The sequence below is a fragment of the Ambystoma mexicanum genome, chromosome 6p (genome assembly GCF_040938575.1).
Source record: "Ambystoma mexicanum isolate Mex_15411 chromosome 6p, UKY_AmexF1_1, whole genome shotgun sequence".
Classification (NCBI taxonomy): Eukaryota; Metazoa; Chordata; class Amphibia; order Caudata; family Ambystomatidae; genus Ambystoma; species Ambystoma mexicanum.
The window spans coordinates 1007210881-1007238422 of NC_090935.1; the positions used below are offsets into that span (position 1 = coordinate 1007210881).

Here is a 27542-nt window from a genome sequence, read left to right on the forward strand (position 1 = left end):
TTCGCGGACGTCCGCGGACAGCGCTGTGAAAGTTTGATCGAAATCTGTATTCAGTAGAGTGTGTTGTGTGGGAGTGTTTGGGGAGGATGGGAGGGTTAAATGTTGTGCTTTTTTATGTGGTGGACGTTCTTTTTGTGTTCAATTTGTCTGCGGACATCGCAGGTGTTCTGAAATATTCTGTCAGTCAGTCAAACAAGTTTATTCGGTTGTATAAAGCAACCATTAAACGACAAGTAAACACAATTATTACACTAATTCAAATTACAAAAATCTTAAAATTACACTTCCATAAGAAAAAATAATTACAAAACATTAGCGGAAACAGCATACAAATGCATTTGGCAGTTAGGCGGTTGCCTCGACATGAACTACATTTAAAAGTTGTTTTAGTGAAGATTAGTTTAAAAAGACAATACAAAAATACTTTAACCCAGTACAGGTACTATAGAGTTTTCTTACGGGCCCTCGCCACCTTGTAATTTCACAATACGATTCCTAAAATACATCGCTCTTTTCAGAAACGTCAAGAGAGCCCAAGCGGTATAGACTGATTCAGCGCTCAGGAGAAACACAAGAGCAGCCCTGTGTGTACGAATCGTTGACTTCTTAAGGGCAGGAATCAGAGACATTTTGCGTATACCTGCATACCCTATACAGAAGAATAACATATGAGAGAGATCCTCTCTATCATGTCCACAAACCGGACAACCCGCTGAGTCAGAAGAACCCTTCCATTTATAGGTGTTGCCTTGCAACCGAAGGCAATCGAACCGTGCCCTTGTAATCAGCCACCTATCCCTTTTTAACGTACTCCAAAGCAAGTAAGGTTGAATTCCCGTTAGACAACTAATACTTGAGTGAAATTCACCTTTGCTATGGCCACGCTCTAGCAGAGTTCTTTTGCTTGCTATGAATTTACCCAGCGAGGCTTTGTATACAGACCCCTCCCTTTTGGTCAAAATAGTATCAGGCGGAAAAAGGGCGCCTATGTTGGCTTCACCCAAAATTGAGAAAACATACGCAAGCCATGGAATTTTTTTCCAGCCACCTTTGCCCAACACGGTACGAATAATAGTATGGCATAAGGAAGCTTGCTCGTTAGCCCACAGCCTGACCCAAAATAAAAGAGGGGCCAACGCCCACTGATCTTCCCAAAACTCCACACCCAACTCCCTATGGACGGCTATTCCAGATACAATATTCTAAATAAACTGAATGGTGGTGTTCTGAGGACTCAAAATGTGTCTGTTTTGTTCGCAAGTAAGCTGAAACTGTTCCAAGAACACTTGCGGTGTCGTGAAATGTTCACAAATAAACAAAGTGGGGGTGTTCTGAGGACGCTGTCCATATTGTTCGCTGGTAAATTGAAAGTGTTCTAAGAACACTGGCAATGTCCGCGGACATTAAAAGTTTCCATAGGCCATAGTTTTAGTGTTTGACTCTATGGGTGTGATATGCTGCGGTGGTTGTGGCCAGGGCATAGAGTGTTGGGTGCATGAACATTTGGTCATGCACCCAACACTCTATGCCCTGGCCACAACCACCGCAGCATATCAGTTATAGTTGCTTATAACTTTGGGTCAAAAGCAAATTTATAAGGAACAAAGTTATAAGATATTATGGGTGTGATATGCTGCAATGGTTGTGGCTATGGCATAGAGTGTATAATATACTTACTGTTTGGTTTAGTAACTGGAGTACATGTATTACTTGTTGATTTCTGTGATAAAAGAAAATAGCATGTTAGTATTAGTATTTTGTAATGACTTATTACATTGTATAATCAACATATTTTTTTTTGTTTTTTTGTTTTGGACCCTCGTATTTAGTAGATTACAAACCAGAGTACTGTGCAATTTGCTCAGTTTCTGGGTTCGTTGCTAAAATCATTGGGTCTGTGGGAGAAAAAAAATCCATGTTGGATTAAGAAAAAAAAAAAAACCTTTTTCTGTTATGCTACAGTTTATTTGTGTTTGTTTTCAGTGTTCACTTGTTGCTTCTGGCTAATGGTTTATACATTGGGTTGTTGCATTTTTTTAGAGCAGTAACATATTTATTTCTTTGGAGATTATAAAATTTTGGAGCAGTTAGATACCAGTATGCGTATTCCAACTGTCTATATATTTCAGTGGTATTGATTTATTTGTTTGGATATTTTTAAATTTTGGGACAGTTGGATACCAATTGGCGTATTCTAACTGTTTTATTTTTTGTTCTAATTTAGTGGTATTCATTTATCTGATTAGTTGTTGTAGAATCTTTGGGCAGTTATATATCTTTTTATATAGCTTTTGGAATATTCTAACAGTTTATATTTTTTTACTACAAGTTTAGTTAAGATTTAAGAACAATTTATTTATCAAATTTTGGTTTTAAGAACATTAAATAAGTGTTTGTAAGATGTGCTTGAGAGTAATGGTAATATCATTACATTCAAACCATCCACGTTTCTTTTTTATATATGCAGTGTAGTGACCTGCATTGGTTGTGGCTCCTGCGTGGTAGATTATACCTATTATTGTGAAGGTTTTCTTGCCAAGTGATATTTGACACTGTGTGAATCCAGTGAGCTTGCAGTTGTTTTTGGTACCATCTGCATTGTAACATAGACACATTAGTATTACGTATTTACTATGTGTTTGTATTACTAATGTGGAGCGATTATCTGAATTGCAGGTAGAGCATAATATACCATGGTTTTCATTTTGTACAAGTTGCTGAAATGGAATGGATTCACAATTAGGTATTGATATATATATGAAGCGTTCATTGGGGATTTCTTCTTGTGTCACATTATTGCAGAGAGTGCATGTATGTTTCCACGTGTATGAAATCTGGAAGATTTCATTTATAGGTATGTTTTTGTTTTCTAGTACTTGTAGTAAGTACATTAGAAATTCTTGTGGATCTTCCTGTGAGTTTATAGTGAATTTAACCATTCCAGCACAGTAGTCCAATTCTTGTCTTATTCCATAAACACTTTGTGTTATCAGGATTGTTTGCTGCATTTCTGTGAAGTACTAACATTTGCAAACACAATTGGTCTGTACTGTGTAAGTAAATGTTGTCAATAATTGGTGGTAATTGAAATAGAATATTCATTGCTACATTTGCGTTGCAATTTACACCAACTATATTTGAGAGTTTAAATGGACCAGGTAGTTCTGTATCTGACTGCTTTTTTTGGAGTTTGTGTTCCTTCTTTGAAGAAGTACCTGGTTTATTTTCCCTAATTCATTCTTTTTTGCTTGTGGTATGTGATGAAATATAAGTTTCTTTTATTCTCCTTGGAGGATTTGCATTGACATCCTGTTGCATTTCTGTTTGATTTATTTTTCTTTTATAATGTTTTACTTTTAGTGGAACAGAATGTGTTTAGATGGGGGGTGTATAGTGAGTGACGTCTATTGTATTCTAAAATGGAAGGAATATCAGTGTTTACTTTACTTGCATCAAAGATGATTAGAAATAGACTGTCAAGTGTACGTAAGCATGATAGTGCTACATAGCTCATGCCTTCTTTAAAGACTGTGTTACCAATATCTATCATTGTCTTGTCTAGGGTAAGACCTTGTGATTTAGGAATTGTGACTGCGTATTCAAGAGTTAGAGAAAATTGTTCTCTGCGTACATACATGTCTTTGAAGAGAAGGAATCGAGCTGTTGAGGGTCCTATCCTTTTTTTTTTGGTTGTCCCAGGAGAGAGTTTCTCAGATACTCTTTGTTGAGAGAACAACAGATAGCTATGACTGTGTGTTTCAGATAACAGATTGTTTGGATTTTGGGAGATTCATGGATACATTGGTTGAAGGTGCATGCAGAAAGCTGTGGAGTAGCTGTAGATCTTGGATTTCCACATGTGGAAGTACACTGCCATGGAGTACGTGGAATGAAGTGGTTGGACTTGCTACCTCTTTGTGCTACTTTGGAGACAGAGCAACATCCAGACATAATTGTAATTCATTGTGGAGGGAATAGTTTAGGGCATGTGTCTGGAATTTCTTTGCAATTTTCTGTGAAGGAAGGACTTTGGAAGGTCATGGACATGTTTCCTAATTCTCAAGTAATATTTTACGGATTGCACAGAGACAAATGTGGCTTTGTCCTTCATTTGGTCCACGAATGAAAAAAGCAAGGCGCAATGTTAATAAGGCTGTTTGTGCCTTTCTAAGAGATTTTGGCCTGTCCTATTTTCATAATGAAAATATTATGTGTCGTAGTGCATACATTTTTCGCAGAGATGGAGTCCATCTTACTTATGCTGGCAATCAGATTTTTTTGACAAACGTACAAAATGCATTACGACCTTTTTTAGATTTACAGCATCTATTTTGAAGTAGGTGTTAAGTATTTATAATTTTTGACATACAAACACCTCCCAAAGGCTCTGTTAAGAGCCACCACTTCCTACCAGAGACAATTGCAATGGTTATGATAGGGTACCAACCCAATTTTTTTGATGTCCGCGGACTTCTCAAAAATACAAAGGGCCCTGCTTCATTTATTTTCACTTCTATTTTTTAACTGTGAAAGGCGGCTCTGAAAAGAGCCTTATTTTTTTTTATTTTTGTCATTTTGTGTTTTTGTTTGGTTTTTTAGACACGACACACGAGGAGAGGAGAGGAGAGGAAAGGGGGGGTAAAGGGAGGGACACCAACCACAGGGATAAGAAAGGGCGAGCTGAGAGAGGAAGATGTAGAGTGGGTTTTATTTGGGTAGTGAGCAGGTCTTCTCGTGCTCTGAGACGATAGTCTCACAAGCACTCCGAAGTCGCTCCCCCCTGCAGTGTACTGTCACAGTACATACATACATACAACTGTGACCCTCGAAAGGTAAGGGTCATCAGAATTCTGTATGGCCTGTGAGGCAGCTTGAGGAAGACGCTGTCCCACAGAGGTGGTCCTTGTGGTGACAGGATCAGAAACGGAGGATGAAGTAGAAGAAATCAACCTACTACGTTCTTCGCAAGGTACAACCTTCCGAATAGCCCCAGAGTGAAATGACCTCAGGTGTCGCTTCATGGTTGTGGTCCCAAATCTGTACGAACCGTGCTTCCCGCGACTGAGTATCATTTTGCACTCATTGCAGATAACACGGTCCGCACAAGCCTTAGGACCATTCCCATAAATGGAAAATAACCGCCACACCCAAGACTCACGTCTAGTGCGGGTAGTAGGGATTTCCTCTACCTCATTCTTGTGATCCTCTTCTTTCTCCTCTGCATCCTCACTCCTGTTCCCCCTCTTCAGGCCCTTGGGACGGTGGTGGAGGGGATGGGGATGGGGGTGGTGCTGAAGCAGGTGCAGCACCAGGTGGCAGTTCTGCAGCCAGGGATGCCATCTCGATGGTGTAATCAGCAAGTTGTAGGAGAAATAGCTGTGCTCTGAAGAATAGCCAGAAACACAATGAGAATAAGCTCTAGGGCGTGGTCTTTTATAGGGGTGCTTGTATGCGGTTTGCGGACATGCGCGTTGTCCGCGGACAGATCGAACACAAAAAAGGGTTCAAAAAGTTTCAAAAGATGGATTACTCGAAAATGTACTTTTAATTTGTTCGGGGACACTAACAGTTTCCGCATTCAGAACACGCGATTAGCATTGGTGCGGTCACATGATCCCTTCTCGAACATGTCCGTGAAGGAAGCTCCTGTCCGCAGGACACCAAATGCACGGACATTGGTTTGCACATGCGTGTTGATGTTCTACGGACAGTGTTCGGGTCCTGAATTAATTAAAAGTGCGTCACGCATCAAACATTTCTGGACATTGCATGTGTTTTAGAACAGTTTCAACTTGCTAGCGAACTGTACAGACAGGTATAGTGTTCTTTAGGACACCTCCATTTTCGTTTATTTACGAACATTTCAGAACACCTGTGCTGTCCGCGGACATCTACATTGTTTTTAAAAAAATAAAAAATGGGAACTAATTGCAACACAATATAAAAATGTAACTTCATTTCACATATATTAATAATTTATGACAGAATGTGAGGCAGAAACAAAAACAGGAGAATTAGGGGTTTCAACATGATTGGTATCAGGTGAAGAAGGGATGGAAGTCTCATCAAAACGTTTTGGATTATGGAGAGGGTTTGGGGATAATTGACTGGGATATGGTGTGGGGGACAAGTACATGTTGGACAATGGTATGAGGTTTTTGTTTTAAAATGATCCTCAACAAAAGTTTTCAAATTATTGAAATTGCTCAATAATCAATTTTTTCTTTTAAGCTGTCAAGCATGTTTTCCATAGCAGTTTCTTCAGAGATATTTTCTATTTTGGTATGCTCTGTACAAAAAAAATGTTAAATATATATAAAATAACAATTAAATGGTTTATATTGTAAAGTGTGTACCATTAGCTTCACTATTTTCTGACATTTCGTCATGTGGGAAGTGCTCCTCTAGCCATTCCAGAGATTTTTTTTTTTTTTATCTAATACAGAAAGTTTATAAAGATATGAGTAAATTGATGTACACTTACTATTTCAGGTAAGATATGTTCTGAGTACTCTGTAGGTCTGGTCTTGGTCTTAGTTGCAGAGTGTCTGTGAGGTTTGGAAGCCAATTTATCTTCTCTTGGTATATTCCATTTTAGAACATATTGTATTTAAATTAATGGTTAGTGTGGTACATATATGGCTTACATTATGTATTACTACATATAATATGTATGTGTACTACTTTGTGAATTTTTTAAATGTTATCATGTTGTAAACTAGCAATTAAACATACCCCCCCTCCCCCCCAGACTTTTTAGGTAGTGGTACTGTTGTCTGAACATGTCCGTGGACATCAAAAAAGTTCGTGGACATCACATTCAGTAGAAGTGGTTCAGTATGTTCCATATTGCATGTACATAAAGTCAAAGTTACTATTAAGCTTTTCTACTAAAAACCTATGAAATTCAGTGAAAAAACTTTGTTAAAGGGACGTTATGGTTCCAAGTAAAACCGAAAAACCCTTGAAATTCACCAGTTATGGTAAGCTAAGAAACCATAACTTGCGCCACTACCGTGCACTGCTAAGACTAATACCCAGGACATCAAAGATGACATCACAAATGTCATTGATGACATCACATGTGCATTTACCTTTCATGAAAAGTCTGTACAAGGGTTTCTTATTGTAATGTTAATTTAAAAAAGTGTGAAGGATCATTGGAATAAATATCGAGGGCTAATTAGTCCATCCAGTATACTAACGTGCTCATGTAGAAACGTAGGCATTGTGTGCAGCAAACGTAGATGGAGATGCAATATTCATAAGCTTCCCATGTTAAATAGTGAAATAACTGTTTTCTTAGACTTTTGAATACTATGAAACATGTGATAAGTAGATATACTCCTACGTCCCGTCCCCTTTCCTCCATACTTATGGGACATCTCTCCGTCCTGTTGGACGGGACCGGAGCACTTTTTAAAAAGCATCAACATTTTTTTCAAAAATTTGTCCCCCCTCTCTTTCCTGCGCGGGGCCCGGCACGCGGCCGTAACCCCGCCCACCTTGGCTCTGCACTGCGCATCGTCCATCAGTCCTTTTCTCCGCACAATCGGGGCCGGACGCACTTGCATCCTCGGAAGATTTTCTTCCCTTTTTCCCCCTCTCTGGCTCTCGCTAGCGTTCGTTTACTACTCTCTCTGTCTTTTAAACTAGATTTTCCAGACTATTCATCGTGTCACCGTCGCTTCGCGAGGGCGGATCCCCATCCTCTTTGTTTAGAGTGTTTGGGTCGGAACACCGTTGGGACTCCTGTTTTTACTGTGACTCCCTTTCGGTCCGGGCACTTCAACGTCGGTTGGAGCGGTGGGAGGAGGTGTTCGGACGGACTCCTCCTTCGCATTTTCAGGCGTTCGACGAGAGGAATAAACGCCCGGCAAGTTCTTTAATTTTCAGAGCACCCCGGCCGGGGGATACCTTCCCGGGTTCCTCTCGAGCCGGGAGGGGCGTTGATCGCTCTGGTACCGGGGTTCGCCCTGAGGTGCCTGTCGGGCCTAATAATTCTACTGGAGTTTTCTCTGAGGTTCTCCGTAAGGGGCCTGTGTTCACCAGAGTATGCTCCGAGGCCCCTCCTGTGGGGGCTGTGTGTAGACCCAGTTCTACTGAGTCGTGGGGTACCAGAGCTTGCTCTTAGGCCGCTCTTTCGGCTTCCCTCAAAAACAAAACCAGGGTACGCCCCGAGGTCTTGGCTGTACTTGAGGTTACCGAGCGGATGTTCGAGGCCCGTGCTGATAAGGCTTCTATCGGGCCTAGGTCCGAGGTCCCTCGTACAGAGGCTAAGGAAACCAACAGTTCTGAGGGGCCGGGCAAGGCCCTGTCGGTGACAGCGCACTGTTCCCGCTCTTGTGGTGACACCAGATCTGTTGAGGGGGCAAAGAAGAAAGTTTCTTCTTTTACCGGCAGTGCCGAGGCTCTTCCTTTGAAGGCTCAGTTCGCGGTTGGTATGTCGCAGCAACATTCCAGGCCTCATAGTACCGGCTCTGCCGAGGTTCCTTACGTTAAGGCTAAAATTAAGACCCCTGATCCATCGACTGGGACCCCTGCCTCACTTCCTCACGTGCCGCAGTTCCCCTCAGATGAGGACAAAATGGCGGCCGTTCCCGCCACGACCACGGCGGCCATTTTAGGTACTACCCCCTACAACTATGCCATCGGCCCATGGTGTAGGGTTTCGGTCCTTCGGGTGAACCCAAGGTCCCTTGTGCGCATCCTTACTGGCCGGTTTATGATTGGAACGCCCAGATGCCTCTTCCGCACAATGTTTTGTTGCCCGCGGTGGCGGCTCCCTTGATTTATGTGGATACGTCGGCGGAGGGGCCGGTGTGGCACCCTTCCCCGTTACGTCCCTGGATTTGTCCACATCATGAGAGGCCTCCTCAGGTTCCGCAACAATCTCCTGAGGACGCTTTTTTCGGTAAATTTCAAGCGCTTATGGGCACCGACCCCATGATGGAATATTTCAAAGGGCTTTTCAAAGAGATATGTCCACCCGCGCCTCCGGCTCCGACCGTTCCAACGGTGGTTCTGCCGGCGACTCCCTTGCCCGTGGTGTCTTCCCCCTGCGTTTCCGCCTGTGCCACCATTGTCCCCAGTGGACAAGGCAATGCCTGACACGGTTCAGCAGTATCCTGACCTGTCAGATGACCCTCAAGGCGATCAGGACAATGAGGACCTGCCCTGCTCTACCAGAGCTTTCAATGACCGGGTAATGGACATGATGAGCTTCTTAGATGTTCCGGTGCCCGAGGCACCTGCTCCGCAGGAGGGCGTGCTTTCTGGGGCGTTCACCTTGTCTCATTTGGATCGTACCGGCCTGTTCTTGCAGAAGGACGTTCTGGCCGAGGTCCGAAGAGTTTGGGAAAAGCCACAGTCGGGACTTTTTGTCAATAAAAAGATTGACGTAAGGTACAGGCTACATTCCTCGGAAGAAGTGGCCTTGTCATCTTGTCTGCCTCCCTCCTCCACAGTGGTGGCTGCGGCCATGTTGCAATCCAGACCTGCAGCATCCTCCTCCGTGACAGCTACTCAGGTCTTGGGAAAGGAGGATAAGCTCCTGGACTCCCTAGGGAGGAAAATCTTTGCCAATTAGGCCTTGCAGCTCAGGCAGGCCAATGCAGAATTGATTTTGGCGGGAGCTAACATGCGGATGTGGAGAGGTCTGTCAGAGTTTGAGGAGCACATTCCTGTCGAGGCTGGAGGATTTCAGAGGAGGCCTTTCCGATGCCAGGGTCTTAGCCCAGGATCTCCTGGAGGCTGCGGCTCATCACGTAGACACCTCGACTCGGGGTCTGATGCTTGGGGTTGATACCTCGCGGCAAGCATGGCTACATGCCACTAAGTTCTCGAAGGAGGTGCAAGACAAGGTTCTGGACCTTCCATTTGATGGTAAGGAGCTTTTTTTCACTTTTCTACTGATGTAGAACTCAACAAAACCAAAGACAGCACTCATTCGGCCAAATCATTGTCTGTTCTGGTCAAAGCTCCGTTCAAGGCTCAAAGGCCGTTGCCACAAGGTCGACCTTCCTCTGGTTTTAGGGGCTTCCTCGACCGCAAAAATCGCAGAGTGGATACCCATGCAGGGAACAACCGCCGTAGGCAACAGCGTACACGGTATTTCTCCTGCTCCTCAGCCTCCTCATCAGGTTCAGGTGGCACCGCCACCGATAAACCTGCCAAATGAGCGTTTTCCGTGCTCGCACGAGACCCAGGTGGGAGGACGCATTGCATCTCATTGGGAGGCGTGGCAAGCCATCACAGAAGACAGATGGGTCTTGTCAGTCGCTCGAGCGGGCTTCCGCTTACCTTTACCCCCTACCCCGCCCCGCAACCCTCCTTTTCAGTTGTCGGGCTCACCCTCCCTCAAGGCCGAGGTTCAGAAACTGCTGCCCCTCAGAGCTGTGGATCCCATGCCCCTTGGGGAGCGAGGGGAAGGCTTCTACTCCTGGCTGTTTACGGTGCCCAAACCCAACCAGGCTTGCCTGCGCACCATCCTAGACCTTTCCCTGTTCAATCATTTCCTACCCCAAGAGAAATTCAAGATCACGCCCAGCCAGATACGCTCCTCCTTGCAGATGGGCGATTGGCTCAGCGTTGTGGATCTTCAGGACGTGTACATGCATAGCCTGATTTGGAACCCACAAAGGAGATATCTCCGCTTCTCTTTGGGAGAGGAGCACTTCCAGTTTAGAGTGCTTCCTTTTGGCCTCAGCTCGGCGCCGCGTGTCCTCATGAAGATGTCGGTGATTGCGGCCTTTGTCTCCAGGGTATCCATGAGTATCCGTATTTGGACGACTGGCTCTTATGCCGGGGTGCGCCCCGAGGCCCTGGTGGGGCTTGGTGCTACCGAACAGATTTTCGAAGCCAGCGCGAGTAAGGCTGTTACCGGACCTGGGTCTGAGGTCCCTCGTACAGAGGCTAAAGCTACCAACATTTCTGAGGGTCTGGCAAGGCCTTATCGGTGATTCTTTCTCACCGTTCCTGCTCTTGCGGCGGCACCAGATCTGTTGAGGGGGCAAAGAAGGGAAATTCTTATTTTACCGGCAGCGCTGAGGTCCTTCCTGAGAAGGCTAATTTGGCGGTTGGTATCTCGCAGAAACATTCCAGGGCTCATAGTACCGGCTCTGCCGAGGTTCCTTATGTTAAGGCTAAAGTTAAGACCCCTGATCCATCGACGGGAACCCCTGCCTCACTTCCTCACGTGCCGCAGTTCCCCTCAGGTGATGACAAAATGGCACCCGTTCCCGCCACGACCGCGGCGGCCATTTTTAACGCTACCCCTACAGCTGCGCCATTGGCCTCAGGTGTAGGGCTGGTTTCTCGGCCTTGTGCGCATCCTTATCGGTCAGTTTATGACCGGTATGCTCGGATACCCCTTCCGCACAATATATTGTTGCCTGCGGGGTGGGCACCTTTGGTTGATCTATCCATCCAGATATAGGAGTGGGCCATGCTTCATGGCGTCTGGCTGCTTGCGGTGCACATCCCGGGCCAGCTGAATGTCACAGCGGATGCCCTCAGCCGGCGGACAGTGGTCAGCTACGAGTGGGAGTTGAAGGCGGAGATCCTCTCATGGATTTTCTTGCATTGGGGCACACCGGAGGTGGACCTCTTCGCTGCGGTGGTAAACAAGAAGCTTCCTCGGTATGCCTCCAGAGGCGGGCTGAGAGCCTCCTCTCTGGGGGATGCTCTCGAGATTCCATGGCACAACATGAGAGCTTATGCCTTCCCGCCTCTGCCTCTAGTTCATCGAGCAATTGGGAAGCTGAAGAACTCTGTGAACTGTTCCCTTCTGCTCATGGCCCTGTGGTGGCCGGCCAGTTTTTGGTTCTCAGAACATCAACACCTGTCGGTGTTTCTGCTGATCAGGTTACGAGTAACCCCCGATCTTCATCATCAAGGGGAACAGCAGATGTGGCACCCCTCCCCACAATCGCTCAGCTTGGCGGCATGGTGCCTGAGTTCAAGTCTTAGAGCTTTTTAACTTGTCTACAGATAACATGCGTATTATCCAGGCAGCCAGGGAACCCTCGACCAGATCCCAATACAGGAGTAAATGTCTCAGGTTCTGTCGTTGGTGTTTGCAAAAGCAGTGGGATCCAAGGGTGGCTACGATTGACAAGGTGCTGTCCTTCGTGTCCTCCCTAGCAGAGTCGGGTGTTTACGTTTTGTCAGGCAGAACTTACCTTTCAGCAGTTTCCGCTTATCTTGCTATAGACCAATGCTCTTATTCTCCGAGTAACCCAGTGGATAAGAGGCATTTTGCAGGCTTGACACTCATCTATCCTCCGGTTCGTAGTCCACACCCGCCTTGGGACCTAAATGTAGTCCTGACGGTGCTGTGCCATAAACACTTTGAGCCAATGGCTACGGTTGACCTCAAGTACGTGTCCTGGAAAGTGTCCTTTCTGGTAGCCGCTAGGTCAGCGAGAAGAGTGAGTGAGCTCCAGGCATTGTCGGTGGAGCACCCTTTCTTGGTCTTTCACAAGGACACGGTAGTCCTTCGGACGACCCCAGCTTTCCTACCAAAGATAGTGACCGAATTCCATCTGAATCAGTTAATTTCCCTTCCGGTCTTTTTTCCGAACCCTGCCTCGGAGGCGGAAAGGGTTCTACACTGCCTGGATGTCCGAAGAGCTCTTAGGTTCTACCTGGACGAGACATGCGAGCTTCGGAGCTCTTCCCAACTGTTTGTGACCTTCGGTAAGCCTCAGGGCAGGCTGGCGTCTAAGGCATCTATTTCCAGATGGATTACCGCCTGTATCACGGAATCTTTTACCGTCCAAAAGCTGAAACCACCTAAAGGTATCCATGCACACCAGGTGTGAGGCAAGGCAGCCGCGGTTGCTTTTCAGAAGTATGTTCCCTCAGAGTCCATCGCTAATGCGGCTACTTGGGCCTCGCCATCTGCTTTCTGTAAGCATTACTTCCTCGATATGAGCTCTAGAGCTGACGCTCAGTTCGGCCAGGCTGTGCTGAAGAACCTGTTTCAGTAAGGGGTATTTCCATCCACCCATAGTTCCTGTAAGGAGTGCTTGGGAATCTCCCATAAGTATGGCGGAAAGGGGAAGGGACGTAGGAGTATTACCAGGTTACTCACCGTAGTGACCACCTTACTCCTAGTCCATAGTCCCCTTTCCTCCATACGCCCGCTCGCCCTCCCCTCTAATAAGGTTCCTCTATTATTGCTAATTGGTCTTTGACCCTGCGATAGAAAAGGACTGATGGGCGATGCGTGGGGCAGAGCCAAGGTGGGCACGCAGGAAAGAAAGGAGGGACACGTTTTTGAAAAAAATGTGGATGCTTTTTACAATGTGCTCCGGTCTGTCCCACAGGACAGAGAGATGCCCCTTAAGTATGCAGGAAAGGGGACTATGGACTAGGAGTAATTTGGTCACTACGGTGAGTAACCTGGTAAATTAAACCCACTTACTACATAATTTCATTATTATAGACAAAACACAGAGACAACACCACATACAAATATGAGTATATACAAAGAAATTGAAGTAAAGTAGGAGAAAAACAGCAGCAGTAGTAGCAAAAGGTGTTCATAAACTGATTACCTTTATGCAGATAAATGATTGTTCTGTGTCAAAGCTGCTACTTACCCTATGTATATATATCACATGATGTGCCTGGACTCTAATGAAAGTAGTGTAAATACAAGATATAAAAATAGGAGCTTATACAGGGATAGTACAGTAATAAAAAAAACAGAACGATCAGAAAGTGCTGACAACTCTACTGATTATTTTAATGCACAGAAAGGATTGCTATCTTTCAAGCTTGTGTCTTCCCCTATGTATATGTTTCATATGATATGACTGGACCTTGAGGGAATTATTGTAAGAACATGAAGGATAAGTCTACAAATATACTACCTTTTCCACTTTTTATTCCCGACTGTTACTGAAGAAAACCACGTGGCCTAGATATGTCAGTAAAGGAAAAAAGGGGGAGCCACACATGTGATGTCATCAATGACATTTGTGATGTCATCGGTGACATTTGTGATCTTTGATGTCCTGGGTGTTAGTCTTAGCAGTGCACGGTAGTGGCGCGAGTTATGGTTGCTTAGCTTACCATAACTGGCGAATTTCAAGGGTTTTTCGGTTTTACTTGGAACCATAACGTCCCTTTAACAAAGTTTTTTCACTATATATATATATATATATATATATATATATATATATATATTCTCTGAGGCTTGTGGAATCTGCTTAGATCACATGCTGTGCATAGGCCGACATCTAGTGAAAGCTGCAGAGTATTAATTGTTGTTTTTGAAACTCAAAAAGGGATGTCAACAGAGCGTGCCAGTAATACTATCCCTAGTGTGATGTCCACTGTACCCATGATCCCTCACGCCTCGCGGGTCCCTCAGATTGTTTTTTTCCGCCATTCTAGACGGACGTGTATAGCGGAGTTCCTCTTTCGGCGTAATGCCATTTACTTATTTCAATTACCGATAGTTCATTCTTTCTATCCTTTACTTCAGCGAACATAGAAATATCACGCCGGTGAAGACAGACTGCCCGTCGAAGGCTTCCCCGACAGACCGTTCGGCATTGGAAGGATGCCCCGGCCTCGGCCCAGACAGTAGGGAGAGAGGGGGAGGTCATTTTAGGATCTATATGCCCCTTTTTTTTTAAAATGTATTTATTTTTTACACTACTTTCGCCCAGCTGCCATAGTTTATAGTTATGGACAAGACCCCATTTAAATTCTGCCCCAAGTGCAATAGAACATTTCTGTGGGTCGATAAGCGTTTAGTCTGTAACTTGTGTCTCCCAAGAGACCACATTGAGGGTTCTTGTCGAGCGTATAGGCTCTTCAAGCCCAAGACTTTAAAGGACCCATCAACAAAACGCTGGGCCCACTATGGCAGGCAGCTCGAGGCCATGGAAGTAGAGGATGCCTTCAGTGATGGCAGCAACGCTGCCGTTTCGGACGGCGAGTGCGACTGGGTAGCTTTGGCTACCCAAGCACAGGCCCCCGATCCTGTTGTGGGTACTACACCTGGCGGCGGAAGCGCAACAATTCCACCCACCACTACACACACAACCCCAGGTGAGGCTCAACACTTGGGTCGAGCGGTCAACGGCGCACGACACCCAGGGAAAGGTCAGTTGAGTCCCTGTCGTCTGGGCACTCTCGCTTGAGATCGCCGCACGACTGGGCCAAACCCTCGAAAGACGGCGCGGGTGTCGCTTGTAAAACTCCCTCTGAGGGCCGAGCGTCTGCAGACGAGGCCTCGGCCCTACCCGTGCCGAACGTAGACTCTCTGCGTCAGATCAGGTAGTAGGCCCCAAACAGTCAGATAAACACGGCTCTGGGCGCCAGGGGGGGGAAGAACATAAAAAGAAGTCCTCAAAGACCCTTCATAGGGATAAAAGCCCTCATAAGGAAGAAACCCAAGAATCTAGGCCCATCCCTCATAAGGATAAACCTCTAGAGGCTAGGCCTAAAATCTGGGGTAATTCCGACCACAGATGAAGACTTAGGACTTGCTTCCCAACCCTTGGTCTTCCAAAGTTCAGCACAATGGTCATCACAAGACTTAGACAGGGTCATGGGGAGAATGTCCTTCGTGGCCAATTTCTACGAAAAGGACCCTGCCTACTTTGAACGTTTCCACTCCACTCCCCCCACTACTGCTCCCTCTGGGTCACAAGTCTCTGCTCAACCTTCTCAACCCCCTACTAAAAGGTTTCGTACAGAAACTCCAGTGTGTAGCACAGTCATAGAGCTCTATGACCCGGACTCCGAACACGAAGACCTCTCAATTGTAGAGGCAGCTGTCCCTCAGTACAAGGAGGTTGCAGCAGTCCCTTATTATGGGGACGATGAAGAACAAGCGGCTGACCCAGAGGCCAATATGTATCCTATCGACTCACCTATGGATCAGGATCCCCCTATCGCTGATTCTCCTATTGGCAACCAACCCCTTCTTAATGAGGTGCTAGCCAGGGCGGCAGAGCACTTTCAAATTGAGACACAGGAGGTTAAGGATTTCGTAGAACAAATCCTTGGGGACAAAGAAACGATGGCGCAGTTTATTAAGTTGTTCCAGCTGGTTGTCTTCACAATGCAATGCAGTAGTCCCTTGTTCTTGGTCATGGTGCTGAAAGGGAGAACGTCTGGCGGGTCCTGCGGCAGCACTCGAGAGAGAGAGAGGGACTCTGCAGCAATGGATTTCCGTTGATTCAGCAGCTTTGTGGTTTTGGTGGCTTTTCCTCCTCACTAACAAGAAAAAAAAAGCTGTGGTTAGGATTTTCTTGATCCATTGGTCCTGGACTCTGGTGAGGGGACTCTGGACGCAGATTTCTTCCTTCTGTAGGGTCCTCTGGATAACCACGAAGATCTGTCCGGATTCGGACGACAATACACTCACGTGGTCGAGATACCCTGGGTATTTGGCTTCTTGCTAGGAAAGATTTCATAATTGTATGTCATTTTCTCCATGTGTCAACCCCCAAACGTTTTGCTGCTGTTTAGACATCATTGACTGACTTTGCCAGAGAAGCACAGCCTTCAGCTGCACTCCTCTGGGCTTTCGCTCACTTTTTATGGGTAAACTGTCATGCCCTTAAGACGGTCAGTACTGGGAGACTTTGTTTCCCTTAGTCCTTTCATCATGTTGCAACTCTTGTACAACATGTAACAAGTGTGCAATGTATCTTACCATACAGCACACTTGGGTCTAGTCATTTCCAAAGGCCCTAGATACTCTCACTGGACTTTTTATGAATTGTACAGATGTGTCATGGACAGGACTGGTGGCATCTATCTTTTCGCATTCTTTTTAATCCTTTCCTGCCATGTTAACCGTGTTTCGCACAAATAGGTGTGCTGGCTCTCAAATGGCCGTGCCGCAAGGTTCTTTGTCCGGTCCTTTGGCCACCTTGCCCCTTCACCTTCCCCAGGTTGTCGACCCAGGTCAATCCTTATTTGGTCATGCACTTTCCCGCAAATCCCAATGCTTTTGCGGGCTTCTGCATGCCTTGTGTGTGTGCCTCCAGGAAGTGGGCTGAAACGTCTGGTTCCAATACACATCCTGGGTGCCAGAGATTCTGGAGTTCCATGATTGACTGGGACCACCGTGGTCCGTGATTGGTCACGTATGGAGTGTGTTTGTGAGCAGATCTCCCATTGGGGTCCTCTCCGTTTTGGCACGAAGGGAACTTTAGATAAGAGGAGGCTGAAAACACCACTACCAAGTTGATCTGAGTTCTCACTGAACAAATTATAGGATCCAAGTATCCTGCAACACGAAGCCAAGGCGAGGAATTGCTGGTGACCCGCTGGAAGGTTTAGCAACCTGAACCCGCTGTTGTCCCATGGGACCCCTCTGCATCTCGTCGTCCTAGAAGGTCTGCGTAGACTCTTCAACCCATTGGAATAGTGGGACCAACTATTCTCGGCACCTTCATCAAACCCTGCAAGTAAGCTTTATTGGTAGTGTCCCTGGGCCAACCAGTGGATTGACAATCTTACCCAGATGATTTGCTCTGTTGCCACCGCCGTTTCAAGGAGGCCCTCGAAACTTGGTATACTTGATAGCTCTGTGTCCCCGGCACCATCACACCGAATTTCGTACACTTGACGTTCCCAGGTCTGAAGTGAGACGAGTGCGCCAGGACCGGAGTAAATGCGGTTACCGTGTTGCCCTGCCGCGGCAACGTCCTTTGCAAGTCCGCTGCATTTGTGACCCTCTTGCTACTGAAGCCTGCTGCAGTGAAACTGGGTCGATTCATCCACCCGGAGCGGAGAAATCGCCACTGTTCGTTTGGAATCATCGCTGTATCTCAGGAACTGAAAGGTGCTGAGACGTCCGTTTTGCCGCACTCAAACCTGCAAGCGAAGTGGACTGAACTGGCGAAGTTTGGGTCTGCTTGCGTCGGGGACCAATGAGTACTCCATACCCCAAACGGTGGCCCCTAGCGCAGGGCACATTTTTACACACGAGTGGCTCCTGGGGGTCCCTCTCCTTTCCACTGGTATTGCAAAATAGCGACTCCATCCCAAATGCTCGAACTGCCTCTGCCTTCAAATGGAGGTCCTTCTTGAATAGTGAGAACTTGTTCTGCATCGCTGCATCCACCTTCCCGAGCTGCTAGAGACCCCTGAAGAGACCCTATTCTGCCCATTGTAACAACCGCGTACACTGGCATTGCATGTACTATTGAGCACAAGGCTCCTCTCTTCTTAGGGCTTTGACTGCCTCTTGGTTGTATTGTCGATGTCGAACTGGGCCTAAAGACTGACTACACTGCCTGTGTTTTCTTCCCCTCTAGGTTGACATATTTCGTGCATTTAACCCTTTAGACCCCAATGTTCTTGTATATACATTGTATTGATAGTGTTGTGTTGGTTTGCTTATTGCTACTGTGATTCTTGTGCTATGGTTTTAAAAAGACCTTGTAATAAATGGGTCTATTTTTGATATAACACCTGTCTGGGGTAATTTGTAAGTGTCCTTGCTCTGTGTGCTAATTGAGGTCCTTCCCTCACCCCTCCTGAGACTTGGTCTTGACCGCCTGCCATAGCTACCCTGATTGGTCTGGCTTGTCCAGAGGTTACCCTGTTCCAAGAAACTAGGCTGGCCTTCTGAACCTCCAGGTCAGAGTTCAGAAATCCATCTCAACACTTCTGCAGCCTTGGAAAGTCACAGCAAGTCGGGGGTTTCGCCAAAATAGTTTGTCTCGAGGCTGGTTGGTCCCACCAGCCTAAGGGAGGAAGTCGTTGTTTAGGCGTCTTCCCTGTCGATTTGAAAACTGGGTCAGCACAGCTGCAGGGCTTCACTGGGCACTTTGCGGTCCAGGAGTGTGCTGGTGGCGTCGTCTTGTCTTCTGCTTCGGATGTTGTCCTCCAGTGGTAGACTCTTTTTAGTCCCAAAAACCTAATTTTATGCAAGTTCATTCATTCACAGCCCTAGGCTGACAATCACACAGCAGGGTTACTGTCCCCCGGGACAGCCACCCGGCCAATTGGAACTGGTTTCACTCAGGCACACCTAGATGCAAAGGACATGGAAGTTTTGGGGCCCTCCTTCACTTCCTGCCTTTCCAGACACTGGAGCCTGGGCTGGCTTCAGGGCTGAAGGCCGCCAAAGGCAAAACACACAAGGGACTCAAATCTGATGCAGAGTAAAAGCCCAGAAGAAACTAACAAGAGAAATTGCAAAAAAAAGACTGGTTCTATTTTGAGAAAATGGTCACTCTTGGGTGCAGCACTGCAGCTGAGATATCAGCCTGCAGATACATGCCACTAGGTAGTAAAAAATAAACCACTGCCACCAGCCCTTCAAGAGAGTTAGTGTAACAAAATGTTACATGAGGAATGGGTTAAAATAATTACTATGAAACCCCCCTGCACTCCACATAGAATGGTGCATGCTGGACCCATAAACTTAAGGTAAGACGGGGGTCATCTTACTATTATTGGGAACAGTAGTTCACACAAGACAACAATGTAGTTCAACATTAAGAGAAGTCCAAGGGACTGCACAAACGGTGCGGTGTGTCACAATGCAGGTGCGTATGGAGTTTACCAGACTCCATAAAACATTAAGGAACATATAAAATTATTGTCAGAATAACACGAGTGACAAAAGGGTCAGACTCACTCGGGAGTAAAAATTAAAAAGCGCTGAGTCCAGCAAAAGAGCTGGGGGTGCCGCTAAGGTTGAAAGGAATTGGCACAGAAATGTAAATTCTCCCTAACAGAGAGGCCATACATTCTGAATTGTTTTAGGTCTTTGAGAGATGTTGGTCTTTTAATGGCATACCTTTCCAAATTGCAGTGCCTTAGTTGGTTTTGTTTGGTAAAATGTGCATACACATCCCCCTGATTCTGCAGTGTCCTGGATTACAGATGGGGTGTAAGTATTATGATTCTTTTTTTCTCCTGCTTGAAATCTTCAAATTAACAGAATTATTGGTCTTTAATATATCCTTTGTTAAAACTGCTTGTCATTCCTACGTGGTTCAAGTAATAAACCCAAACATGTGAATCATAACCTGACCAGTTTCTATAACTTTTCTTTCAGCTGAACTAAATGTAATCGCGCCGATAATCTCCAACTTCTTCCTGGCTTCATATGCCTTAATTAATTTCTCTGTGTTCCATGCATCACTTGCAAAGTCACCGGGTAAGAATGTTGTCTTTACAGGTTTCTGCTTAGTCCGTTGTTTGCTTATGCGATCTATATTGATCTTACAATGTGTGCAATACTTCTATATACGGTGCAGAATTCTAACAATCACTAATTCATTGGGGTGTAATTTGTCTTCACCTAAATAGTTTTCATGTTTGATATTATGGCTTTACTTGTTACAGCTTCAATTCTGTCCGACTGATTTTAAAGGGTTTAAGAGTCAAAGATTTTATTTGACTATTTTACATGGTTGCATAGCAACCATACTGAAGGAAAATCTGTTCCAAGTTCCCCTTTGATATAAATAAAGATTTTCCATAGTAATATTTGGAAAATAGTTTGCATTAAAGAGAAAAAGGTAAAGTGTGTGTGTAGCTTTTCTTCATGGACTCAGAGCTGCATTAACAAACTAAACAATATATTTCATTTGAGCCTCCTTGAGAGTTGTAGTCCAAAGAAACACTATGCAGTGTTGTGATTGCACAACTCTCCAAATTGAGTCCTTCTTTCCATTCAACCATCCCGGTTTGAGAGGAAAAAAAGGGACCAGTTCCAGAATGTAAACTCTGAACTTCCCCAATGGTTGGACTTTTCTGACTTTAAGACTGATGCTGATTTACTGGTCCATTGTTCAAAGATCATGTTCTGGTCACTTATCAATACCTGTAAGAATCTGCAAACCAGCAATCCTATTGGAAATCAGGCAGGCTCTCGACCAACGTTTCTACTAAAAAGCTGCTGGTAATGTTGTTGAAACATATACAAAAAGCTACTTTCCTCTGCTCCCTTGCTGAATTAATCATTTTATGTCCATGATGAAACGTCCCCCACCGCAGCTGCCCTCCCCCGTCCCCTATATGATTGCAAGGGTAGCATAAGGGAGTAACTTATATCTCGAAAGATGAACTGATACTAAGTCCAGAACATATGCTGCATTTCCAGGGTAACCTGAGCTGTGCGCCAGATGCCTCAGGATGTACAGGTCTGTTGATTTTGGGAAACCTTAGAACCCTAGGTTACCCTCTGCTTTACCCAGATTAGTCAAGGGAATGTAAAGTGGTCCTGCATGGTCACAATTATGCCCACTTTGGTGGCCTTGTTGCATGTGGTATTGCAAGGAAAATGGTGGTGGTAATATAGGAGTGACAGATGCAAAACATGAGGTATTGATTAGGGAAGGCCTAATAAACCAGAGTCATGGGTTCCTGTAAGGTTATGTGGTTTGTGGCAGTGACCCAAACGTATTTATAACGTGCCTATACACAAGTGCTTCAAGGCGCGACAAGGCAAGGGGAACAGAGGGAAGACAACAATCTTACTAGGCGAGGCATCATTCAGATCGCGCAAGTGCAGGGGGAGGGGAAAGGTGCGGGGGGAGGGGACAGTGCAGTACATGGGATAAGTAGAATAAATAAAAACAATAAGTAAAGAGTGCGGCCAGCTGGTGTCAAGTTCAAGGGTAAGTGCAGACATCGGGTGTCAAGTGCTGGTAGGATACAGAACACGGTCCCCAAGTGCGGTGGTTGCCGCGAAGGCAACTGGCAGGGGAGGGGACCTGGGCCCGAACAGAGGGTGGCCAGGTAATCCGTGCAGTTTCACTTTCAGACCGTTCACCAGGAGAGAGGAGGAGAGAAAGTAGAAGCAAAGAGGAAGGTTTTGAGGTGCTTCCGGAACCAGAGATGGTTCTCCTCAAGTTTCAGGGAGGTAGGAAGGCTGTTCCAGAGGGAGGCCCCAGCCGAAGAAAGATCTACCACCAACCTGTTGCTTGCAGTCCTGTTCTGGATGAGTTGCAGAGGGTGGAGAGTAGAAGCAGGCAAATTTAGAAAGGTGTGCGTTGTATCTGGTAGTGAACCCTAGATTTTGATTTTTGATTTTATTTATAAAGCGCAAAAAACCAGGCCCAGGGGCAACCGGGCGCATACTCTTAAACATGTTACAAAAAGCAGTAGTTACAGAAGTTACAAAAATATACAGCATATATACATGTACCGAAGGGTACCATTAACAGCGTATAATACAGGGACAGAGCAGAGAGAAAATGTATATTCAGTCCTGTACCCCACATGGAGTCTGGACTGTGTCAAGGTCTCATAAGTCTTGGGAGAGCAGCCATGTTTTAGAATTGTTCTTGAAGGAGTGGAATGATGGTTCAATTCTGATAGGTGTGGGCAAGGTGTTCCAGAGTTTGGAGGCCAGGACGGGGAAGCTCACCCCACCAGCTTTTTGGAGTTTGCATCTAGGCACGATAAGGCTGTGAGTATGGGCTGCTCTGGTAGGTCGAGTGGAGGTGTGGCGTGAGAAGCGAGCGGACAGGTAAGGTGGGGCGTTGTTGTTCAGACATTTGTGAGTCAAAGCTAGGGTTTCAGGGCAATTCTCTGTCTTACCGGGAGCCAGCGTAAATCCGATCTGACGGAGGAGATATGAGAGCGTCTTGGGATGTTTAAGGCTGCCCTTAAGGCATTATTTTTTACAGTTTGCAATTTATTAAGGTTAGACTGACTGGTCCCTAGATAAAGAGCACTACAGTAGTCGATTTTGGCCATAACAAGAGTTCTGGCGAGTGTGATACAGTTGGTGGAATTTAGGAAGGGTCTATAGGCAGTGATACGTTTGCAGGTATAGGCCGAAGCTGACCTAACTGCATTTATTTGTCTGTTCAGAGAAAGCGAGGAGTTAAGATAGACCCCTAGCGTCTTAGTGTCTTTGGAGACTTTAATGTCATTGCCGTCAATAATGAAGTACTTGTAGGTTTGGTCTAGTTTGTTGAGCCGATGATTTGATCCTAAAAGTAAGAGCTCAGTCTTATCATCGTTAAGGCAAAGTTCGTGCTGTGCCATCCAGGCCTGGATGACCGAGTAAACATCGTTAAGGGCTTTGGTGTCAGCTGTGTAGTCTCCTGTGATCGAGATGAGTATCTGGGTGTCGTCCGCGTAGTTAGTGTAGGAGACACCCAGATAGTCAAGCACATCAAAGAGGGCTTGGTGAATACGTTATACAACGCAGGGGATACACACGAGCCTTGGGGAACGCCACAGTGAATAGGGGAGGGATCCGCTGATGCCAGCGGTGAGAAGACCCTCATGGATCTATTGCTCAGGAATGAGTGGATCCAGGCATTGGCAGAGTCTGAGAAGTGGGCTGCGGATTTGAGATGCTGGCAGAGTATTTGGTGGTTGACCAGATCAAAAGCCGCGGAGAGATCGAGGAGAAGAGCTAGCTTCCCATTGTCCTTCAGTGACTCCATCTGAGTTTTCAAGTCGATCAGAGCTGACTCCGTGCCGTGTTTAGGGCGGTACCCTGATTGTCTTAAGCCCAGGAGATTATTTAGTTCGAGGTAATCTTGAATCTGCAGGTAGGCTGTGCGGTCCAGGATCTTGAGCAGGAATGGGACTGTAGTGATAGGTCTGAAGTTAGTTGGGATATTATGGTCAAGGGAGGGTTTTTTGAGGAGTGGGATAACCCATGCATCCTTTAGGTTGTCGGGGACAATACCAGTCTTGAAAGAAGCATTTATGAATGCTGTAATGAACGGGTCTAGCTCATGAGATGCTTTCTTGATAATAGGTGCTGGGCAGGAGTCGCCTTGGCAATTGGAAGGCTTTAAATTGTTTGTTTTCTACTTCGAGAGTAGTGAGTGGGGAGAGGTAGAAAGGTTAATGCGATAGGTTAAATGTGTATTAAGTGTAGGTGTGGTCGGTGGTTGGTCAAGCTGTAGGGATTTCTGTTTGTCACTGATTTTAGATTGGAGGGTAGCAATTTTACCCAGGAGTGCTGACTGAATATTCTAATTAGATTTGTACTGGGACATCCTGGAAGCTGCTGGTCTAGAGGGAAATTTCCCTTGCAGTGAGCTTTGACTGCTGAGTCTTATCTGGTTGAGTTACAATGCATAAAACTGCTTGTGTGTTTTTGTGTAGAGGTGGATAGAGATGTGGTTTGGGGTGGCAGTCGTAGAATTCTAGATTAGGGCTTAAACTGTATAAATTCACGTTCAGTCTGTCATCGAGTTGAAAGCAGAGCGTTCTGTTATGTTTATCCATGAGGGGATATTCTCTGGGTTTCATTTTGAAATTATGGTGGAGTAGTGTTTTTATGGTGGAGTAGTGTTGGTGCCTATAGCTGTCCACAATAAAGGATCTAGAGTCTGACGAGACAGTGCGATTGATCCCGTCTTTAACGGGGGATATGTTAGTTTGTTGCAGTCTTAAGAACAGCCAGGTATTTGGTGGGAGATTTTCTGAAGACTGATATTCCTTTGGGTGGAGTTGCCTGGGCATTGAGTTTCACAACCTGATGACGGGAATGAAAAGGAGGATCCTCCTTAGTGTTTCTGGTTGTAGCCTGGCACTGCCACGAATGCGGTTTGGTGCAACAAAGCTTTCTAACCAGTTTGTATAGGATTAATTTCTTCCTGGTTATGGGCTTAGTAAACCCATTCAACTGAGACAGTACAAGACTCCACTCCTAGTATAAGGCTGTACCACCTGAGTTCAGGGTAGCGTAGACGGAGCAGCCAGGCCTGTTTTAGGAGGGAGCGAGGGCTGTAGAATCAGTACAAAGAAATTGTGATACAAATAAGGTCCAAAGAAACACTGACGCACTACGTATTGTAAAAATAAAGGGCTTATTTAAATACAAGCAAACCAAGGTCAATCTTGGGTAAATAAGTACTATCACATTATATATAAACACATTATAAAAATACATCACTGCTTGGAAGTACACAGACCATACCATCTAAATTAAGGTATAACACCTAACAGCAGTTCTAGGGAAGTCAAAACCAATAGTTACTTTTGGATTGCTTAAAGCAATACAGGGTGGTAGACCCTAGCAGTTGTACCGTGATGGCTCAGCAAGAAATCGCATAGTAATTCAACTGGACGATCTACTTTTCTGATCTAGTGTAAAAACAGATTCTAGGAACAGTATCAACCTTTAACAAAGTTTTGGATAACAGTTATACCAGGTCATTGAGACACTTTTTGTCATTGAGACACTTTTTGTGTAATATTCAATTACAGTTGCTTTTCAGATCACAGAATAAGGAAGTAATAACTTAACTTATTTTCTCCAGCATGGGGTCTGGCATGGATTCACATGCTCTTGAATATTCCCAGTCGTCAGGCTGGCAATCCTCGTTAAAAGAAGTTTCACTTTCACTTTAAAAGTGTCTCTTCTAAACCCATCACTGTCCTCTGGGTCCTACTGCCTCATCCAATGACAGTCCTCTCCCACCTCTGGCAGCCATCTTCAGATTCTTTCTGCACGCTTCAGTGTTGGGAGTCCCCGAGTTGCTCTGAGCTATTTTGTAATTTTTCACAACTTTTTCTCAGAAAAGTAAAAAAAAATTTCCATCGGAGCCCATGTACTCATATCTTCATCAGCCGGCAACGGGGGGTCCGTTGTCGGTGAAGTGAGTGCCCCTCAAAGGCGATTGTTCAAAGTTTCTGGAAGGCTGTCTTGGGCCTACTTTGCGCCCTCAGACCATGTCAGAGGAGAAAAAGGAGGGAAGGATACTTTTCAGGCCCTGCACCCAATGAAGGCTAAGGAACGTCTTTGTGGAGGACAAACATAAAGTATTTGTACTGCCTGCACCCGGACCACGACAAGGATGGGTGCGAGATATGCCTGGGCTTCTCAAAGAAAATGAAGAAAGACTGGTATAGCGCGCTGCCGGATGGCTCAAGTCGAGTAAGGTCTGCGCTCCGAGCAGGGTCATGTGTCCAACAGGACCGGCCGGTCTGAGAAGCGGCTTCCCTCCAGGAGGAGGTCTGAGGTCTAAGTCCTTTGAGGAAGCCCCATCTGTGGGGGTCCAAGAGAAGGCCAAGAACCGCAAGGCCGATTCTGCTGCGTTCGCCGCCGATGCTTGCCCAGGTTGTCCACTCCATCAGCCAGACTGCCATCTGGTTCCTCCTCAAAGAGGAAGTCCTCCACCTTGGCCAAGTTACGAGACAAATCAGAGAAACAAAGGCCGGATGAAGAGAAGGCCTCGCAGCAGGCTCATCGGGCGCAGCCGAAGATGCCATTGACCGCTTAATCGTCACCCTCTGGTACCGACCCTACGAGGGTTGTCCCTACAGCGCAGAAGGTATCCCTGCCTCCCAGGCACCACATGGCCGCTGGGGCAGCGGTGAAGACTGGAGGCACCCCTGGGGGGAGGAAAGGCACTGGTTCATGTCCCGGTACCCGGCCCTCGGGATGAAAAAAGAAGGGGGGGTGCGAAGAGGGCCCAAAGCATCCCTCCCAAGGTTTATGTTCACCCAATGGATAGCTCCTCCACAGATGACCACCAAGCTTCCGTCCATACAGTCCATGAGGAGGACGGTGGCGCGGAGCCTAGCACTCAATCTTTCCCTCCACAGCCGAGGGACATATCCATGGACATCCTGTCAACTCGCCACACCCTATTAACAGAGATCCAGCAAAGGTGCCTCCAACTCTGGCACCTGTTGTACCGCCGGCCCCTCACCAGCCTCCACCAAAGACGAGGAAGCGTCACCTGATGCTGCCGCATCAGCCTCCTCCACCACGTCGGGACCCAACTCCACCACCGAACCTGCATACTCACATGGATACTGTTACAAAGAGATGGCCATGGGAACCGACGAACTGAGGACTTTGTCCGGGCAGACAACTACCTGCACCTGGACACTCCTCAGAGGCTCTCCACCAGACGAGCTGGGAGCATTCCAATCGATCTCCAGGACCTCGGGTTTCCTATATCAATGATGGGAGTCCAAGAGGAAGACTATCATGGCTGTATCCTTTTTGGAAGACTTTGGGAGGAAGGCCTATTCCTCATGGAAAAACAGCGGCTGTTGTCGGCGAAGAGTCTTCAAGCCTTTGCTGGGCATGATGTTGTCCTGCATATACCTCGTCGTCTCTGCAGGTTGCCGATGCAACCCTTACAGGAATTCTTGGATGCATGTTGGATAAAAGTGTCTGGGAATTTTTGCGGATCCCCTCGACAAGGAGTTCTGGCAGGCGATAGTGGTGAGGGGTACACTCCCACATTGCCCAGGGGACGGGAATTCAAACCCCTCCATGCCAGGAGAATGTCACTACGGACGCCTCTCTGGAAGGTTGGGGAGCTCACACCAGACGTCTACACGCCAGAGGTCTGTGGCTTCGGAGGAGAAGGATCTGCACATCAGCATCCTGGAGTTACGGGCAGTGTACTCCTACGTCCCGTCCCCTTTCCTCCGTACTGTATGTGCGTCCCTCGCTAGGGACGGGAAACATAGCCTTTTCACTAAAAAGAATTGTCTTCCCTTTTTGCATTTAGAGAAGCACAGGGACGCGGCCCCGGCAGCATGCGCTGCCTTGACTCCGCCCACTGGCGCGGCTCCCCAGTCCTCTTTTCCGCATCGACTGGAGAGGA

The 27542-nt window shown here is 46.3% G+C and overlaps 1 protein-coding gene across 2 annotated transcripts in view; it reads left to right on the forward strand.

Annotated features, from left to right (window-relative positions):
* The window catches only part of SLC12A2 (solute carrier family 12 member 2), a 908845-nt gene that overhangs the window by 390297 nt on the left and 491006 nt on the right, over positions 1-27542 (forward strand). For both annotated transcript variants that reach the window (XM_069625621.1, XM_069625620.1), the window contains exon 13: positions 20051-20152. In XM_069625621.1, the coding sequence (XP_069481722.1) occupies positions 20051-20152 (102 nt within the window). The remainder of the gene's footprint in view (positions 1-20050; positions 20153-27542) is intronic.